Genomic DNA, 22,057 nt, shown 5'->3' on the forward strand with positions numbered 1-22,057 from the left:
CGATATCATGCACAAAATCAAAAATGTTCTTATTTTTGTCCATTTATCTTTACTCTGTTTTTTTTCTTGCATATTTGTATTTCAAAATTATAAATTATTTTCCTGTTAACAGATTTAATCCAATCAAAGGTGATTAGTGGGAGGCTCCACTCTCCCAGGATGCAAAGCTGCATTTGTACTTAGATTTCAGGTCATATTATAACATCATATTCTGAGTAAATAAAATGTGTGATGGTGTAATTTCTGTTTCGCTCTGACTTGAGCTGAGTTTATGAGAACAAGGCAGGTGAAATGGGAGTGAATCAAATTTAAAACTCGAGTTATAACAGATCACAAAACCCACAGTTTGGAATAGTTTTGAGTCATGAATCACACCATTTTCAGATCAGCCAAACAAACAAATACTGAAAATAACCGAAAGAACAATCAAAATAAGGAACTTTTCCCCATGGTCCTGAATGAAAACAAGGTGTTGAGTAATATTTTTTAAATAAAATACTCTATTACGGCTGCCAAGGAAGTAATAAAATCAATGGCATTTATTTGTCTGACTTTTAGCAGGATTACGTCAAAACTACTGCACGGATTTTGATGAAATTGTCATCACAGATAGATATTAGGCTATAGAAGACTCCACTGAATTTGGAGGTGATCTGGATCTGGATCCAGATTCTGGATTACGATGTCACTTTATATAGGCTGTTAAGGACTGCATCAAAACTACTTCACAGATTCTCATCAAATTTGCACCACAGATAGACATTAGGCCATGGAAGACTTCAGAAGTGATCCAGATTCTGGTTCAGGATTTAAATTTGTACGCTTCACTTTTGTTGGATTTTGAGGATTATTTCAAAACTACTTAACCGATTTTCACCAAATTTTCACCACACACTGGTGCTAGGCCTTGGAAGGCTCCATTAAATTTTGGAGGTGATCTGGATTCTGGATCAGGATTTCACTTTGTAGACTTTTAAGGATTATGTCAAAACTACTTCACGATGTAAAACCAAGATCAGGAAGACACTATTTTGTTTCAGCTTGTGAATTAAATATCACATTGCAACATTTTGATCAGTCAGCCCATTCTGGAGCAGTATGCAATTTTTGCATTGTATTGTGGAATCTGGATCCAGGTAAAGTCCAGGTCACAATGTGAATCACATATCTGTTATTTTGAGTTTTTGTCAGCCCTGGGCGGATGTCAGAAATCTCAGATTGCTCCTGTATTACATTGCAATCTGAATTGTCTTAGTGAATAAAAAATGCAGGTGTCAAAATCATTAAACCTAAAGAAAAAAGGAATAAAACAAAGTAGATCTAAGTTTATAATTTCAAATTCTTTTTAAAAATAATGAGGATGTCTCTGTTGTAACATGTAATGTAACAATAATAATAAGAATCACTTTATTTATATCGCATTTTCATGATAAATACATTAGACTTCCTATGCAGAGATACCATTCGGCAAAAGTTGGAAAAAATCTTTTTTTCCCTGGAGTTCAGTGGATTCTCAGCCATCACTGCTCCACCCTCACTTGGCTGAGTGGGCTGAAGGCACAGGGAAATGGGGAAAATATGCCACACACAGATTGTCCTCAACTCCTGATATTTTGTAGTGATTCTTTCTGTGCTTGGACACCAAGGTGCAACAAAGCCTGCAACAGGCTGCCTGAGCAGAATGCAAGGTGGTAGCATATCATCTATGGGCATGAGAGGTTTCAACACACTCCGTTCATGTGAATGTACAAAATGCTGAACTGTGGTGGGGTGGTCCATAGGCATTAAGGATCAAGTGTAGTCCAGTACACCACCAATCAACACTGCTGTTTGTATACTTAATTGCAGAAGCAGTTTTTGTTCTTTTTCATCACACATATGGGGGGCACTTAAAAAAAAATCATTCTGCATCGCAAAACAGTTATCATATCACTGTGTGAGGATTTGGTAAATTGGCCCCGCAGCTGCAGGCAGGTGCCCCTGCATGCTGACGTGCACAGAACAGAAGCAGTGACAGAGGTTCAGTGATTGTCTTTTGTGTAACCGGGGGCAGGCGACCTCCTGCCTGGGCCGTGCGCTCTGCTCCGCAACTCCAGATGGAGCGTCCTGCTCCCCGCTGCTCCACCTCCACAGCATCTAAGTGGACTTAGAATGCAGCAGAACCATAACTCCAGTGAATGAGGCAGGCAGCTAGTTTATGGAATAAAAGGCATTTGAAAGTGGACAGACAGTGTAGAACAGTGGGTTTGAATCTCACCAAACAGGACAGGTGCTCCGTTCACATTTCTAGCTGAAGTGACTTGAATCTGACCTTTTGTGTGCCTGTAAGAATGTGTGTTATCCCATTTTTATAATAGTTTTCCAGCAGCTGGAAACTCTCTTTTTGTTGTCATGTACACTGACAAAATAATAATAATGAAATTTAAAATGAGGCTTCATAATTAACTGATTTATTTGATGGAGAAAAAGAATCACATTTGAGTTCATTGGCATGAGAATGCTAGTAACATTTCAGTTTAGATGTTCTTTGATCCACAGATGAAGACCACAAATTAGTATTTACACATTTAGCCTAATACTTACAAATATCAAGCTAAATATTTATGAAAGTGTTGATACAAATATGCACCTTTATTAATCTGTCTTTCAGGGAGTAACAATTAGCTCTTTTATTAAGCATCTAATGACAAACATTTAGAATGTAAGTGCATGTTTATTCAAATTTGCAATTCATGGATGTTTTGTATAAGAGTTATATTGTTGCCTGCAGCCTTTTGATGTCAGTTTAAATTTCAGGGGCACTTCTAAAATATGAAAGATAATAATAAAATAATAAAAAATGTCAGTTTCTGCAAAAGTTTGTGGGGTTTTTTTTTTGGGGGGGGGGGGTGCCCTCAGAGAGAGTCTTGGGAGTAATTCAGTGTAGAACTGCCACTGGCACGCCCCCAAATCAGGACGCACCGACCTGGAGACCAGGACTTACAGACCAGGCCAGCCTCCACCGACGGCGGGTCAGGCAGCCGTACAGCCGACCAGAGTCCAAAGCAACACGAGAAAACTGGATCCCTAGGCCAGTAGGAGTCCAAGGAGGAACAAGGAAGCCAGCCCGTAGGATGACACAAGGCCAATGCGGTGGCTGGGGCCCAACCGGACAACACCATTAGCTCAGCCCAGCTGCTGGCTGATTGTCGGACAGCCCCTGGAGGTCTGCCACTGCTGCGGATGGATGGCACAGCGAACTCTGCCCCTACCATGGGCTGATGGCCAGATGGCACACTGACCTCCATCACCACCATGGGTGGATTACCGGATGGCCCCAGAAGATCCACCTTAGCCACAGGTGGACGGCACACTCAGCTCTGCCTCTGCCATGGTCGGAGAGCCAGATGGCCCCAGGAACTCTGCTTCTGCAGCAAGCAGATAGCTGGACGGCACCTTGGTATCTGCCTCAACTGCGGGCGGAATACCGGATGGCCCCAGGATCTCCGCCTCTGCCACGGGCGGACAGCCAGAAGGCACCTTGGGATCTGCCTCAACCACAGGTGGATAGCTGGACAGCACCTTGGGATCTGCCTCAGCTGTGGGCAGATGGCAGGATGGCGCACTGAGATTCGCCTCAAATTTTGGGTTCGTCCACAGACCTACAAAACAAGCTACAGCCGTTATTGTTCTCCCCTCCCACCACCCCGAAGCCATGAGGTGGCTCTGGTGAGAGGCTAGAGGTCTCCTCTTGGACATGCCCCTAGGCAGGCACCGGTGGATGGGGTGTAGCTGTTGCAACCACCGTCTGGAGCTTCCCTCCGTCGGCCTTGCAGTGGTCTTTCTTTTAATTCCGGCGGGCCCCGCCTGAGCTACAGGTGACATCTAATGAGGGTGGCGACCCAGGAAGTGTGACTGAATCGGCTTGAGGTAAGCTCTAAGCCTAACACGTATTCATCCTCTCTTCCAGTGTCTTCTGTGGTGATGACTCCAAGGTAACGCGTAGAGCTTCCAGTGTAGGTAAGCAAGTACAGATGCCAAGAAAGGTGGTGGGGTCATCTTTGAGTGTCTGCCATAGCCAAGGATAGCCAGGTTTTCCACAGAAATGCCAACATTGATGAGAGTCGATCACATGTCAGGACTGGTGACACATTCTGTCCAAGTAGCAGAATCAGGAAAAACAATAACAAACTCAGTGAGTGCAGACGGCAAGCCAAAAACAACGGCGTCATCTTGCCACCAGCCACTCAGGCTCACAAGTACTCAAATGCAGGAGCGTGGAGCCCAACAGGCTTGTTGCGTGAGCACATGCGCACATGTGTGTGTCCACTAGACAGGTGGTGTTGTTCTCTGAGTGATAAACATACCTGAACATACCTGTTCAGGTATGTTTGCTCAGTTGCTGAACATACCTGGATGGCCCACCCAGGTAAAGCCTATGTCTGACTAACCCTGATGTATAATGGACTTTGATGGAACAAATAACTAATCTGAAATCCCACCGTAGAAGGAGATCTTGCACTCATGGTTCTGCAACTGTTAAAGACCACACTGCCTATAAATCTTACCAGCCACAAAAACAAAACGGAGGTTACAGTGGGCACAGCATGGATCCATTCTGTTTGGACAATTGAAGCTGGAATTGTGTGGCAACTGTGTGACACTGTCACATCTCTGGGGAATGTCTCCAATGTCTTTTACTATATCTATGCCATGCAGAATAAAGACAGATTTAAAGGCAAAAGGGGGTTCAACCTGGTAATAACTTGGTGTACCTAATGAAGTGGTCAGTTGGGGTGAGGGTATATATTATAACATGGAAAAAGCACCCATGGGTGGAAACATCCCATGAACACAATAAACACAACACTGATTAAACCTGAGAGCTTTGTTTCATGAGTATGCTTTCAAAGCACTAGATTGCTGTTTTTTTCTGTCCAAATGAGACACTTGTGGGGTCATTGGTCTACAAAAATGCAGCACAAACAAATCAAACAGAACCATCAGCTGCATGCTCCTACAACAACGAGGTACCTGAGGTAGCTGTATTCTCATTACTGCACCGTGACTACATCCCGTCTTTAAGTACTTCCTCTGTCTAAACTTCTGGACTGGGAGTAATAAATCATATTTCAGTGTTTTGTATCTACAGGAAATGATAATAGCAGAGAAACTCTGAAAATATAGAGTCCCAGACAAACAAGAGATCCAAACCCAGTCAGGACAATGGGTGCCGACAAGTTAATTAAGACAGAGAGCAAAGGAATGAAAGACAGCACAAAGCCTCAAAGCAAAGGTCTCTGTGAGAGATGGGATATTAAAAGTACTCAAGTTCATCCCTGGACGGGTGCCCAGGACGGCATGTTCCAGCCAAGTCATCTGGGTCTGGTCCATAAATGCTTGATCTGTTGTGCTAATTTATCTTTCCATTCACTCGCATTAAGTTCAACCCTTACAATAAAATGTGTACAACACAGCATAAACACAGACTGGGTGCAACCAAGGGCGTAGGTTTGGTCTCAGCTTTGGTAGGGACAATACCACCCCCCCGGCCCCCCTGCCCACCACCACCACCCCCTAACCCACTCATACCATTAGACACACAAGTACAGCATAATACATAACATATGACGACATAATGCTGAATAATTTAACACTTTATTTACATTATTAAGTGTGTAGGCAAACAAACAAATAGCTTAAATAACAAAATTGCACCCAAAATCACGAATCTATTCTATAGGCCTACACCTGAGAGAACAAGACAACAAAAAAATACTTGTGGAGCTAACAAAAAAAAAAAGTTTTTGCAACCAAGATGTATAATCTATTCTCTTCATCAATAATGCAGTTGTAGGTATCTGGCAACCTAATTTGCCAAAAAAAAAGGGCTTTCCAATGATATATGGTGTATTACGGTAAACGTAAAATTTCAACACTGACAGCAAGCCAAGAACCTGTGCTTTCCAACAGTATGCTATATGTTGCATATATTACGGTAAAGTGCGTTCGGTGACTTTTGAAACAAGGGAAAAGTATGAAAAAGAGCGCAAAAAAGAAAGAGTCGAATTCAACCTCGAGGTCGCTGTCGTCATCCGATGCCATGGCCACTTGTGCAGATTTTGTTGAACACAGAAAAAATGTTGACACCTCCATAAGGAACTTGAACTTTTTTTATTTTTCTTGTATATCTCTTTGCTGTTGTGTTTTGTTCATTTGTTATTGCATTTGTTGAAATAAAGTTTCGAAAAAAAAGATGTTGTTGGTTGGGGAATCTTCCTGTCACGGCAGAGATTGGATGGGAACTCATTACTTTGTATGGAGAGGGGGCGGGCTTTCAAATGACTTTGTCCCGGGCGCCCAAAGCCAGCAGCAGCCCTGTGTGTGGTGTGTCTTTGATGCCGCCTGAGTGCAACGCCTGCAAAATGATTCTTGGGTGTCAGAGAGAGATGCGTGTTTGGGCAACCAACAGAAATTATCGTACATTTTGGATTTTTTCCCATTATTGATCGTACATCGTACAGAGGGCAAAACTATCGTACAAATACGATAATTATCGTACATCTGGCAACACTGCACCGGAGCCACCCATCCTCTGCGCTCCGGGACCTCCCACTTTACAAATTAAGCACTGCCTGCCACGAGATGCGCTTTGTTTATGTCCATGTGAGAAGAAAGTGAGCCAATGAAATTGCAACATGGGTAACCCTGTCACTCTGGCACGTTGAAAACACAAAACGTGATGATTAAAATTGTAGTATCGAGTTCGCAAAAAAATAGTGAATGATTTTGTTATATAAAAAAAATGCCAAATATTGGTAGGGACTATTTTGCCATCCCAAAATATTGGTTGTGACTTGTCCCTATGGTCCATATGCAAACCTACGCCCCTGGGTGCAACAAATCAATGCAGAGGAATGTACATTCAGCAATGCAGTATAAATAAATGTACTGTAATAAGAATGATTCACAACAAAGGCCACATTTCTCACAAAACATCAATTGCACATATATCAGATATCTGACCAAATTTAAGATAATGGACTGTATCTTCCACCTGTTGCAAATCAAGAATGATCAAGAATGTCTCTCTAAATTTTTCCATCCATCCTTCCTTGAACTGCATGAAGTTTGCCAATGCCAGATGCTGAAAAACAGTCATAGACCATGATATTCCCACCTCCCAACTTCACTGTTGTGACGGTTTAATCAGAATTAAAGGACTGGACCCAAAAATGCTGGGAGCTGGAGTGGAAAAACAAGATGACAATTTATTGAACAATGAAGAATAGTGAAGCAGAAATATTGGTAGAGATGCAGGAGTTCAGAGACAAAGGCTGGACCAGAACGGGTGGGATGCAGGGAACCAGAACCAGGTGGCTGCAAATGGAGCTGATTGCATGTGGGAATGCTAGAACAAAAAGCAGAGGTGAATCATGACACGAGAGGAACAAGAACACAAAAACATGAATAGGAATATTAGTTGAACCTGTTTTACTCCAGATTTGAAAGAGACCCTCACACATCCCTCAACCACCCCAACAACAATGGACTACCTGCCCCTTGGACACCTCTTTCCCCTACATTCTGCAACCCTGCCTGAACTAACGATCTGAGAAGAGGATGTATGCCAGCAGTTTCGCAGACAAAAGATCAAAAAAGCTCCAGGATCTGATGATGTCTCTCCCTCATGTCTGACAGCATGTGCTGATCAGCTGGCTCCTATCTTCATCCGGATTTTCAGCAGACCTCTGGAGCTGTGTGAGGCCCCTTCCTGCTTCAAATGCTCCACTATTATCCCAGTCTAAAAGAAATCCTCCATAACAGGACTAAATGACTACAGGCCCATCACCATGACATCTGTAGTCATGAAGTCTTGTGAATGGCTGGTGTTGAGCTACCTGAAGGACACCATAGGACCCCTACTTAAAGATGCAGGTCAATTAAAGATGCAGTCAAAATGGGACTGCATTACATCCTGCAGCTCCTGGATTCTGTTCGTGGACTTCAGCTTAATGTTCAACACCATCATCGTTGCCGACATTATCCACAAAAACTCTCCAACCTCTCTGTGCCAGCTCCCACCTGTCAGTGAATCTCCAACTTCCTGACAGACAGGACACAGCAGGTGAGGCTGGGGAGCATCACATCCAGCACACGAACAATCAGCACTGGTGCCCTCAGGGGCGTGTCCTCTCCGCACTGCTCTTCTCCCGCTATATAAATGACTGCACTTCAGGGAACCCCTCTGTTAAACTCCTGAAGTTGGCAGACGACACCACCATCATTGATCTCATTCAGGATGGTGGTGAGGCTGCATACAGACAGGAGGTGGAACAGCTGGTCCTCTGGTGTGGTCAGAACGAACTGGAGCTGAACCTGCTCAAGACTGTGGAGATGATAGTGGATTTCAGGAGAAACCCCCATCACTCCCCAGGCATTGACATTAAGCTTTTTAGTGTACTTGTCCATAGGAAAAGTAACCCTGGCAGTTTACTTGTCCTATAGGAAAAGCTGGTTGTTTGGACAAGTGAGTGCCGCAGGCGTGAGTCGCGTGAAGCGTGCCGAAGGCACGCAATACGTATGCTAATGGCGCGTGTCACCTAGGGGTGTCTGGGGGCATGCTACTGTGGAAGTACTGAAATTACACTTTTTCATAAATTGCTTCTCTCCTGTGTGGGTGGTAAAATTGAATTTCCATAAAGGCCGTGGCTATTTGCACGGCGGTCGTGTCCACAACTCTCTTTTGGCTATTTGCACGGCAAGACTCTGCTGGCAAAACTTGGAACTACTTGTATAAACAACTGCATTCAATATGTCATAATTCCTTTAATATTTTTCGATTGTGATGATTTTTTTTTATTCGGCCGTGTCCACATTTCACTATTCGCACAGCAAGACTCTGGTACGTATATTTGCACGGCAAGACTCTGGTGGCAAAACTTGGAACTACTTGTATAAACTAGAGGCACTCAGAGAGTGCAAACCTCCGCCAAGGCCATGGGGTCACTGACGCCATAACATCTACATGCCATGAAATCATTGAACCTAAAAAAGTCTAACAATGATGTTTGCTCAGTAGTAAAAAAAAGTTTCATCTGCTGTGACTGGATAGCATGTATCCTTAACGCTTGGCATCACAGTTTATTGCAACTTGCACCTTTCCCAGAAGCTACTGTCATCTGAGCACTGATATTGATATTGCATGTGCTTATAGACAAAAACAAATAAGAGACAAAATTAAATTTATTATTCAGCTAAACTGCAAATATATGAATTTTTTTAACATTTATAAAACACTTCTCTAAACAAGGCCATAGGGTCACTGACCCTAAAGAGATTCCCTCCTTGGCACAGTGATCTATTTCTTTTTGTCTCTTTCTCTAAAATTGTATATAATAATCATTAGATTATTAATATATAAACAAAAATAAATTTAAGAAATATTACAATTTGAAAACAAATGCACCCAAACGTGATGACAGCTGCAATTGCTTAATGCTAACTTTTAACATTGAAAATGCCATAGACATGCTAACGCGTTAGCATCAGGATCCGGATCGTGATCCGGATCACCACTAAAATTTAATCAATTGTTCCTCTTGTCATTTCCAACCACTCCACAAAATTTCATCAAAACAGACAAACGAACAAACAAACGCGACCGAAAACACAACCTCCTTAGCGGAGGTAGGTAACAAACGTACTGCATTCAAGATGTCTTAACTCCTTTAAAATTTTTCGATTTTGATGATTTATTTTTTATTTGGCCGTATCCACCATCTACCAGGATCTGAAGGGGACCTCCCACATAGACTCCAACAGAAAGGCACAGCAGAGGATGTACTTCCTCAGACAGCTCAAGAAGTTCAACCTGCCCCAGGAACTACTCATCATCTTCTACACATCCATCATCCAGTCTCTTCTGTACATCTCTGTCTCTGTTTGGTTTCCCTCTGCCTCCAAACATGACAGGCACAGACTTCAATGAACTGTCAGGTCTGCAGAAAAAAATCATCGGAACCAGCCTGCCCTTGATTCAGGCCTCATACCGGTCCAAGACCAGGAAGCGAGCTAGTAACATCTCTACAGTAGTGTCTCTGAATGGTATTGAGCAGGAATAAAGTTTTGTATTGTGATTTTGATTTGTCTTTAGTTTGTTCTTTTGTCACTCCTTTATGAAGTGCTTTTTTATTTTGTTCCCTCCAAAGGTACACCCCCCATTAAAATTCTTAGCACCAGCCACCACTGTTTCGGTAATTCCGATAAGGTGTTTCAATGGTTACTCTGCTATGAGGTATGGGGTTCCTCAGGGATGGATTATTGGCCAATTATTATCCTCTGTGCTTTACACCTCTGGGAAAATTTATACGTACCTTTGGGATTAGTTTTCATTGCTATGCAGATGATTCACAGCTATACTTGTATATGTTGGTGCATACAGGAGATAATTCAAATATTGCAAGACTGGAATCTTGCTTGGTTGTTGTAAGGAACTGTCTTGTTTATGGGCCTGCAAAATTTAAAGATCTATGTGATAATCTCAGACTGACTTTAGGTGGCGGGGTGCTTAAAACCAAAGAGACTGATCAGAGTGATTTTTGATCAGTCCTTTTCTTTGTTCTTTGATGCAGACATTAGGGAGGTGACAAAATTGCATTCTTTCATCTACATAATATTGCAGATTAGACCAATTTTGTCTAAATCTGATGCCGAAGTGTTGATTCATGCTTTTGTGACATCTAGAATCAATTATTGTAATGTGTTGTTTTTGGGCCTGCCACAGAAAAGCTTTTAGAGCATTCAGATTTTTCAGAATGCAGCTCTCTGATTGTTTACTGGGACACAAAAATTTGGCCAGATTACCTTAATGTTTGCTTGTCTTGTCTGGCTGCCTCTTTGTGGGAGAGTGGACTTCAAGAGCATTGTTATTAATTACCAGATACTGAATGGTTTTGTGCTGGTCTAAATGACTGAGCTGGTTGAATCACGTGTATCAACCTGAGCATTATGATGACAGGATGCCGGTGTGTCCCCAAGTGTCATAATGGTGTTTGTGCACCATTGCTATGGAATAATTTACCGATGGAGATAAGGCAGCCGAGTTCGGCAGAGGTCTTTAAATCCAGACCGAAGACTCACATGATTTCAAATGCCTGTACTCATTGAGGATCTGTAATTTTTATTTTTTGTCTTTGTATTTATGCTGTTTTTAATTAGTTAATTGTTGTGCAGCACATTGTATTTTGCTGAAATGTTATTATATTCAGATTTAAATCAACCAACAAGTGCCACTCTGGCTGGTATTATGCTTTAAATACAATGCACTCATGAATATGGTAAAGCAAAGCCATGTGTGCCCAGAGCCTGGCTTTGCCCCAGTGTTTTCTGCCACTTCAATAGTAGTGTGCTCTCAGACATGCCCCAAATGGATCTGCACCCTCTGCATAGCTCATTTATGTGTGCGCCATAAAGAGACAACCTGACCAAAAGCAAACTAGACTTTGTCATTTTATTTACTGAGGGCAAAAGCATTCAAGTAACGGTCTCAAAAACATATGGGTAACTTGTATCTTTACCCGCAACGAATACCTAACAATGGTTTGACATTAGCTTTTCTTAATGCTGTTGAGGAATATTTATTCACTTTCATTTGCAGAATACCTTTAAACCAGTCACATTGATGGGTTTTTGAGAATAATTATATTTTGAGGTGTTGCCAATAGCATTTTTACAGGATTTACAGTGAGGAAAATAAGTATTTGAATACCCTGCGATTTTGCAAGTTCTCCCACTTAGAAATCATGGAGGGGTCTGAAATTTTCATCTTAGGTGCATGTCCACTGTGAGAGACATAATATATATATATATATATATATATATATATATATATATATATATATATATATATAAAAAATCCGGAAATCACAATATATGATTTTTTAATAATTTTTTATTTGTATGTTACTGCTGCAAATAAGTATTTGATCCCCTACCAACTAGCAAGAATTCTGGCTCACACAAACCTGTTAATTTTTCTTTAAGAAGCCCTCTTATTCTACACTCTTTACCTGTATTAATTGCACCTGTTTGAACTTGTTACCTGTATAAAAGACACCTGTTCACACACTCAATCAATCACACTCCAACCTGTCCACCATGGCAAAGACCAAAGAGCTGTCTAAGGACACCAGGGACAAAACTGTAGACCTGCACAAGGCTGGGATGGACTACAGGACAACAGGCAAGCAGAAAGTGTAAGAAACACAAGATGACTGTCAATCTCCCTCGGTCTGGGATTCCATGAAAGATCTCACTTTGTGGGGTAAGGATGATTCTGAGAAAGCTCAGAACTACACAGGAGGACATGGTCAATGACCTGAAGAGAGCTGGGACCACAGCCACAAAGATTACATTAGTAACACATGATGCTATCATAGTTTAAAATCCTGCAGGGCAGCAAGGTACTGCTGCTCAAGCCAGCACATGTCCAGGCCCGTTTGAAGTTCACCAGTGACCATCTGGATGATCCAGAGGAGGCATGGGAGAAGGTCATGTGGTCAGATGAGACCAGAATAGAGCTTTTTGGAATCAACTCCACTTACCATGTTTAGAGGATGAGAACAACCCCAAGAAAACCATCCCAACCGTGAAGCATGGGGGTGGAAACATCATACTCTGGGGGTGCTCTTCTGCAAAGGGGACAGGACGACTGCACCGTATTGAAGGGAGGATGGATGGGGTCATGTATTACGAGATTTTGGCAAACAACCTCCTTCCCTCAGTAAGAGCATTGAAGATGGGTCATGGCTGGGTCTTCCAGCATAACAATGACCCCAAACACACAGCCAGGACAACTAAGGAGGGGCTCCGTAAGAAGCATTTCAAGGTCCTGGAGTGGCCTGGCCAGTCTCCAGACCTGAACTCAATAGAAAATCTTTGGAGGGAGCTGAAAATCCAAGCCTGAAAGACTTGGAAAAGATTTGTATGGAGGAGTGGACCAAAATCCCTGCTGCAATGTGTGCAAACCTGGTGAAAAACTACAGGAAACTGACCTCTGTAATTGCAAACAAAGGCTACTGTACCAAATGTTTATGTGAAGGCTCTCAGTTGTCCAGGTGGTTTCCATAGTAGAGAAGCTTGGATCTTCGACTGGACTGGGTTGCTTGACGCAAGGGCGTTTCGCTTCAAATCGCAGAAGCTTCCTCAGCTTAAATTCTTGCTCTGGTAGTCTGACTTCTGTCTTGACTGTTGTAGAACTCTGTAGTTTTTCCCCTACTCCTGCTAAATAAGGTAAAGAAGAAGAGGAGTGTCTCTCCCTTATTTTGCAGGAGTAGGGGAAAAACTACAGAGGATCTTCAGGCAGTACAAAATCCCAGTTTACTTTAAACCTGTTAACACCTTGAGACAGAAATTAGTTCACCCTAAGGACAGGATCCCTGTTACAAACAGAGCAATGTAGTGTATTCTATCAGATGTCAGGAAAACTTTAACGAACACTACATAGGTGAGACTAAGCAGCCGTTACACAAAAGGCTATACCAGCACCGCAGAGAGGGTGCCGGTGGACCTCAGTCTGCAGTTCATTCCCACCTTAAAGACACTAACCACATGTTTGAGGACAAGGAAGTTAAAATCTTAGCCAGAGAAGTGAAGGAGGCATTTGAAACAGTTGAAACCGAGCCTTAACTGGGGAGGGGGTCTGAGACACGCTTTGTCCCCTGTTTACAATGGGGTACTCAGGTCAAAGTAGTTTCAGTCTTTTGTTCATGGTAATGAGTCATTCACGTCATCAGGAGAGGCGTCAGTCCCATCATTAGGAGGGACAGCTGCCCTGTCATTAGGAGGGTGCTAAGTAGTGCACAATAGGTGCTAATTAGAGCAATTGTTTAGTCACTACCCTATAGCAGTCTGCCTCTTGGTAGGAGGGGTCTGGTTAGGTTTAAAATTCCAGCTTTTGTGGCTTCTGTTGTTCTTCTCTACAAGAGTCAAGACAGAAGTCAGACTACCAGAGCAAGAATTTTAGCTGAGGAAGCTTCTGCGATTTTAAGCGAAACGTCCTCGCATCAAGCAACCCAGTCCAGTCGAAGATTCAAGCTTCTCTACTACTGTACCAAATATTAACATTGATTTTCACAGGTGTTGAAAAACTTATTTGCCGCAGTAACATACAAATAAATTATTAAAAAATCATACATTGTGATTTCCGGATTTTTTTTAGATTGTGTCTCTCACAGTGGACATGCACCTAAGATGAAAATTTCAGACCCCTCCATGATTTCTAAGTGGGAGAACTTGCAAAATCGCAAGGTATTCAAATACTTATTTTCCTCACTGTAAGTCAGGCCTCTGAGGAGATGACTTCAAAATCTATACTATATTTTTCTTTTGAGTTGTTGACAGGTGCACATTTCACTGTTGTAGCTGTTCTCCATTTAGAGATAATGGAACTCACCACAGCTTTCTGGAGACCCATACCATTAAAAATCACTCTGTAATCAGTTCTACACTAATGGATTTCCTTCTCTCCTAATACAGTGCTCTGCCCATTGAGACCATTCATCTTATTAATGCATTGGTGTAAATGTTTTATTTCAGTAAAAACGCAACAAAGCTGACAGTAATCGCGCCAGAGTGATTCCTATTTGACGAAACCCCAATTACAATTTTTTTATTTGATTTACTCAGTAAGGAAGGTAGCAATTAGTTTTTCACAGAGGATCAGTTTATTTTAGATACATTTTTAACCTACAAGAAATGAAATAACTTCAAAATTGCATTCGATATTGATTCAGGCTGTCTTATATTAAATTCAATCTGTAACAATTTATTGTGACAAATATTAAAAACAGTAAATCAAAAAGGGAGGAAAAACATTCATAGTACTCTCATTTTTAATAGACTATACAGACAGATTCACAAAGTCTATAACTTTTACAAATGAATGTTAATGATTCTACCATACTTATGCGACGATGGTCACTTTAAGCTAGTCTGCTGGCTCCCTCAGCAGATGAAGAAGGGTCTCCACTTTGGGTATTTCCACTTCTGGACCTGTAGGAAGCTGCTGGCCCTTCTTCACCTACACACACACACACACACACACACACACACACACACACACACACACACACACACACACACACACACACACACACACACACACACACACACACACACACACACGACAAATAAAAAAGAATCAATCTCCTGCTTACAAATCACAGAGGGACACTATAAAGCAGGGTGCCAGCTAAGATGAAGAGAACACAAACACAATCAGACATAAAACAATATGGATGACACAGATAACAGCAAGGTATTCATATCACTCTTGTTTTATCTTGTGAAGTACACTCTGGATACACAATGGCTCTACCTAAAGGCTACCAGATTAAAGAGAAAAATTAAAGATGTCTCACATGAGACATGGTTCAAGTACTGAGTTACATTTTACTGACATAGAAGCCAAAAAATAAACTTTCTTATAACACAATAAAAATACTGTTTCTAGCTGAACAAAATACTTATCAATATATAATCAAAAGAATTAATACAAAATCTTTATCCAAAAAAAGTTATGAAGTTACGAAGCTATATCTAACCTTGGCAGTAACTAAATTTTACAGACCTATAAGACAGTGGTCTCACCATAGGTTGCTTAAACTAAATTCATCAAAACATATTAACTTATTTTCTTGAAATTCTACAATATTCTCAACATTTTAGTCCTGTCTCAGCTCAGACAGTGCCATATGGTAGAGGTGCAATGTATTTTCATTGTGAGAAGCTCTGTTTGCATCAACTCTATTCCCAGCTAGGAGATCAACATTTGAAGACCTAATCCTGCTGAAGGTTCCATTTCCATACCACTTCACAATGACAGTATCATTGGTTGACCTGAGCAGTGTGCTTTTTCTGTAGTGAGCAGGAACATCATTCCTGGTGATAGCTATATCTGTTTCAGAAACAGATCTAAACTCTCATGACATACACCATGTTTTCAAAAATACCTCTACAGCACCACAGTGAAGGTCTTTGTAAAAAAAAAAAAAAAAATCGCAAAAAAATACAGGAGATGCAGAAATCTAAAGGCAGTCTCATTAACTGACATATATTTGGCAATAAAAAGATGTTTTTCATTGAGCTAGGATGAAAATCTTTTGAGATTTTTTTTTTTTTTACACAGGGCAGTATTTTTTCACGCATTCAACTTCTGATATGGCTGGCTGTCTACTTTGTGACATAAGCACGCTGTATTTACCAATAAATAAAAATTGGTTATTTTGTGTATTAACATATTATGTTCACAATGTTTGTGTGAAATATCAAAATTTTACCATGAATAATTTGGAGTAGACAAGTATTAGCAGTTCCGCTTTTGGCTCCAGTGTCTAAATTTTGTTGTGCTTTTCAACTTTACTTGTTTGTCATTTGGCAATGATTTTCTTAGACAAATTGTAATGGAATACCTAAAAACTGGAGTTTTGAAATTTCAAATATGGTTTATGACTTCCACACAAACTTTTTGGGGGCCTATATAAATAGAAAATGTATAACAGGGCAAAATAGATGGCACTGTCTGAAATTTTCAAAAAAAAAAAAAACAAAAAAAAAAAAACAAAAACAAAAAAAAAACAAAACAGCAATTTCATGCGATTTTCACCATATATCAGTACTTTTTTAATAACATATTTTCATGACTACAGAAAGGTTATAGATCGAAAGCCAACTATTTTCTGCTAATAATGCCACAAAATGAAACAGGTATCTAAAAAATTGGTTTCCTGAGTTTTTTTTCATGCCCATGTCAGTAAAATGTAACTCAATGCTTGAAGCTTGTCATATTGCATCAAGCATTTTATTTCTGGTACAGTGTAACTTGAACTTCGAAGTCAACATAAACCACAAGTCTCCTTATCCAAATTAATTTGCAGTTTCATGTTTTTCTTGAACTGAAGTTTGCTATACTGGACTATAAGCATGCACTATTGGCTAAAAAATGGACCTATTACTCTGATTTGATTAACAAAAACAAGCATAATTCAAAGTTCCTGTTTGATACTGTGGCAACACATATTCAAGCACAGCCTCTTATAAGCTGTTCTCCGTTTACTGCTCAGGATTTCTTAAGCTCCTTTCACACCGGGGCCAAGGTAGAATTGCATATTGTGGCATACTGTCTATGCTGAGTTATGTAGCTCTATGCCAATTTTAAGCAGCTCTACGCTGGGTTTTTGCTCCCTATGTTGCAGTATGCTGAGGTCTACATGAGGAGCAGAGTGCCTTAATTGAGAGAGTGGCATCAACTCAGAACATGACACCATTTTCGTTCCAACTGTGCTGAACTACTGAATGAACCTTTAATGTTTTCAACATTTTTAAAAATCATTTAACCACATACAACAACACATCCAGGTACAGGTGCTATCAAAATAAACATAGAAATAGTTAAGGTATCAAGTTTACATAAATTTACAATTCATGATGATTTATTTAATTAATTTAAAGCCTGATTTATGCAGCTACACAGCTGTAATTAAGTCATGCAATGACGTGTGTGACAGTTTTAAAGTTCTCCGTCACTGGATTATGCTTTATTATGGACTAATTTGACCCTCAACCAGCTTTTCTTTCTACAATCATCACCTCCAAATCCACCTCTGTGTGCACTCGCCCCCCCCCCACCCTTGCTCTCTCTCTGTCGAATACTGACAAGAAACGGGATGTTTAAGTATGCTTGTGAGTTTAAATGGCAATGGGGGGTGGGGGGAAGACACAAAACGGACTCTGAACATTGCAATCTATTTCATGCGGACAGACTGTTTCATTCACACACGGAGTAAATAAAAGGCCTTTACCGGGAAAACAATGTCTGAAAATACTTTTAATTCCTTGTGGTGGCTCGAAACGTAGCGTTTTAAAACAAGTCCCAAGGTGCGTCTTCTCAGAGTATGCCGGTGTCATGCTCTGACCACATCTGGTCAGACAGAAGCACTGTGATGATTTAATCAGATCAGTGGACCTAATTAGAAAGTAAGTTTAAAGAGTCACAGCACTTCCTTCATGGCAACGTTTACCACAGCCAGACTCATCAGCATTCTGTACACAATGAAAATGATCCACCAAGACAAATAATACAAATAAAATCAATAAAATAATGTTAAATTACTCGGTTTCTGACCTGCACCACACCGTGCAGTACCGACCTGAACCAATTTGTGGAAATGGGCTGTCGGCAAGGTGTGACAGCTGCATTAATTTATGCAAGCGTTTTTACTAAATGGATTGACAGGGCCTAAAGCAACCATACACTACTATAAGCAAGTCTAGGAATGCAACCATGCGCCATCACACACCAGCCTACACAGGGACAACACCAAATGTGCTCAATTTTCCAGCATACTCCATATGCATTTTAGTGCCACCGTATACAAGCCCGGTGTGAAAGGGGCTTTAGATTATTTCAAACAGAAAATAGGTTAGGTCAAATATGTCCCAGTATGCCTTAGTCCCACCACTGCAACCCGTTACCAATGTAAGCACCAGTGGTGGGCACAGTTCCGCTAACCGCTAATTAACAAAGATAACTTTTTGTTAGCTGATTATCTTTTCAGCTAATTTTGAAAACCATCAAAAAACGCAATTTACTTTCAACATGCAGCACCTCAGACAGTGGCAGAAGAGGTAAATCGCAACTTCCTTTTCACTCATAGTCACAACATAACTCTTCACTCTTCTAAGACGAGCCTGATTTCACATAATGCCTTTTGGTGCTTGTGTTGGTTTAACGCTCAGACCTTCAGAATATGTGCATTACTTTAAAAGTGTGATATTTTCTAAAAGAATAGAAACTAAATTACCAGTATGAATACATGAGGACCAGACTGGCTTTGTCAGACAAAGACAGACTCAAGACAACATAAGGAAAACACTGTACGTTATAAGATAGATCACACCAAAAAAACTGGAAGCCCTGATATTAAGTTTGGATGCAGAGAAAGCATTTGATTCAATGAGGTGGTAATTTTTATATAAAGTACTATCACAATTTGGCTTTCATGCAGCTATTTGACACATTTGCAGCATTATACAATAAACTAACAGATAGAATTAAAATTAATGGAGATTTAACTAACTCATTTGTTCTGGAAAGAGGAACGAGACAAGGGTGTTTTGCGTCGCTGCTCTTTTTCTTCACCTTGTTTATTGAACCCATGAGCCAATTTGTTAGGCAGAGGTCAGACATAAAGAGGTTAATAATGACATCTGGGGAACAAAAACTGGCCCTATTTTCTGATGATTTGTTGTTAAGTATAACACAACCGACACAGACACTCCCCAAACTTATGAACATGCTAGAGGAATTTGGTTTAATTTTTGGTTATAAAATTAATATTAATAAAACTCAAGTATTGACATTAAACTATGACCCTCCACCTTTGATTAAGACAGAGCACAATTTGAATTGGAATGCTGAGTTTATTAAATATTTTGCCAAGGGACTTCTCAAGAATGTATGACATTAATTACGGCCCATTAAAATTAAAGGTAAAGTCTGATATAAATATGTGGAATGTTATTCCCTTTTTAAGTTTAAGTTCCCGGATAGAGTCAGTTAGAATTAATATTCTTCTGTGGATGCCGTACCTTTTTAAGTGTCTGCCAGTCAAAATACCACCTAAGCAGTTCTTAGAATGGGAGAGATTAATAGCGAGGTATTTGTGGTAAAAAGGCCAAAATCAAATTTTAAACGTTGCAATTAAGAAAAGAAAAGGGGGGATTGGGCCTTCCCTGCTTACAAGAATACTACCGTGCAGCCCAACTGAGACCTTTGGTTTGCCTGTGTTCACCAACATATACTGCAGCATGGAAAGAAATAGGCACAAACATAAAGGGAATACCAATAACAGCCCTGCTAAGTGACAATAAATTTCAAGGAGAACAGGAAATCCCAGAAGACTCTGTAACAGGCAGTTTTCTGAAGCCGTGGCAGGACATAGTCAAAATTTGCAGATTGAGAGATGCATCAAAAATTATGAGACGGTGTGCTAAATAGAATTGATGGAAGATTTAAGACATGGATCTCAAAAGGTTTAACTACCTATTACTCATTTGTCCAGAAGGGGGTATTTCAGAGTTTTGAAGCCCTACAGAAGGATCATGGACTGGAGAAAGATCATTTTTTTTAGGTACATGCAAGTAAGAAATTATTTCAACAAATATATTAAAAAGGTGCCTGGAAAAGGTGAGTCAGGGTTCATAGAGGTGTTTTTATCATTAACTAAGTCCAGAGCATGCAACAAAATTATCTCCAAATTCTATAGTGCCATACAATTATCTAAACAAGAGAATACAGAATACATAAAGAAGAAATGGGAAAAGGAAGCAAAGGTGACGATCTCACAGGAGAGCCGGGAGGAAATATGCCAGTTACAATGGCTCTCAACCAGATCAAACACATGGCGGGGGTTCTGCTGGAAAAATATTGCTAGATTTTTTTGTCACACCCATACAAAAATGACATCAAGGCAGTGGGGACAGAGGTTGGAGACTTTGTGGTTCTAACGGAGCCAACCATTTCCATATTTTTTGGGACTGCCAGGTAATGAGACTTTACTGGGAAGAGATCCACAAACATATAACACATGTATTTGGTGTAAACATTTACAAGATTTATGTCATGGAGTAGATATCAATTTCCCTCAAAGTTCAGAAAGAAAAAAATTATAGGATCTGGACCAAATGGACCGAGTACGTGAAACCAATTAGAGCTGATTTCTTTTAGCGGTATTAATGTTTTGAGTGAATCTACCCTCTTACCATTTTGTGATGTTTTGATTGTTTTGGGTAGAGGTGTCAAATCCAGCTTCAGAAAGTAAAAGTCCAGCCACATATTTGTTCCATCTTCCAAATAAACCAGCTGACTGTAATTAGTTCAGCTCTTCAGGCAGGTGGATGAGCTAATTATTGAGATCACCTGTTTTAGGTGCACAGGTAGAAGCAACACATGGGAGGGTTTTTACTTTCTGAAGCCAGATTTGACACCTCTGGTTTGGGGTGGGGCACTTCCCTGTTCTGTTTTGATATTGTTTATAACTGTAATAATTAAAGTAGACCTGCATTGAAATAAATGCAGTCAGGTCTTTGGGCCAAAAAAATGACTTATACGAGGTCTGTGATGAAAAAAGCGGTCCTTTTTATTTTTTTTTTTAAATAAATGGATTTGATTCATATGTTTTTACGTCAGACAAGCTTGAACCCTCGTGCGCATGCGTGAGTTTTTTCACGCGTGTCGGTGACGTCATTCGCCTGTGGGCAGGCCTTGAGTGAGGAGTGCTCCACCCCGCCCGTCGGAATCTCTTTGTCTGAATAGCCGCTGCGGACGGCCTGTGAGGGATATCCGAGTGGACACTATTCGAGAAATTAAGCTGGTTTTCGGTGAAAAGTTTAACGGCTGATGAGAGATTATGGGGTGTTTCTGTCGCTGTAAGGACTTCCCACCGAGCGGGACGTCGCGCAGCGCTTCCAGGCACCGTCGTCGGCCTGTTTCGACCTGAAAACATTCTAATTTAAGGCTTAATTCACCCAGGACGTCGTGAGAGAACAGAGAAGATTCAGAAGAGGCCGGCATGAGGAGTTTATGCGGACATTCCACTGTTAAAGGTCATTTTGTAATGAAAGAACGTGTGCGCAAATTCGCCAAGTCGTTTCCGTGACGACAACGCAAATCTGTGTGCGCCGCGACAGGATAAACACCTCCGTGTTGAAAACCATTTGTAAAATTCAGGCGGCTTTTGATGGCTTTCAACAAGTGAGTAAGTGAGAAATTGTTTAACAGCAGCGAGAGGGTGGGCGACTCCTCACTCAAAGACTGCCCACAGGCGAATGACGTAACCGACAGGCGTGAAAAAACTCTCGCATGCCCACGAGGGTTCAAGCGTGTCTGATGTAATCACACGTGATTCAAATCCATATGGTTTTTGAAAAAATAATAAGGTCCGTTACTTTTATCACAGATGTTTTGTAACAAGGTTCGGTCAGATCGGCACACAGAAATGATCACACAGACTGCATT

The 22,057-nt window shown here is 40.8% G+C and overlaps 1 protein-coding gene across 2 annotated transcripts in view; it reads right to left on the reverse strand.

Moving 5' to 3' along the window:
* Positions 1-14,842: 14,842 nt before the first annotated feature.
* Positions 14,843-22,057, reverse strand: part of dnai1.2 (dynein, axonemal, intermediate chain 1, paralog 2) — a 99,054-nt gene continuing 91,839 nt past the window's right edge. For both annotated transcript variants that reach the window (XM_034167086.1, XM_034167085.1), the window contains exon 20: positions 14,843-15,061. In XM_034167086.1, coding sequence (XP_034022977.1) covers positions 14,969-15,061 — 93 coding nt within the window. In that variant the 3' untranslated portion in view covers positions 14,843-14,968. The remainder of the gene's footprint in view (positions 15,062-22,057) is intronic.

The sequence above is a fragment of the Thalassophryne amazonica genome, chromosome 3 (genome assembly GCF_902500255.1).
Source record: "Thalassophryne amazonica chromosome 3, fThaAma1.1, whole genome shotgun sequence".
NCBI classification, from domain to species: domain Eukaryota; kingdom Metazoa; phylum Chordata; class Actinopteri; order Batrachoidiformes; family Batrachoididae; genus Thalassophryne; species Thalassophryne amazonica.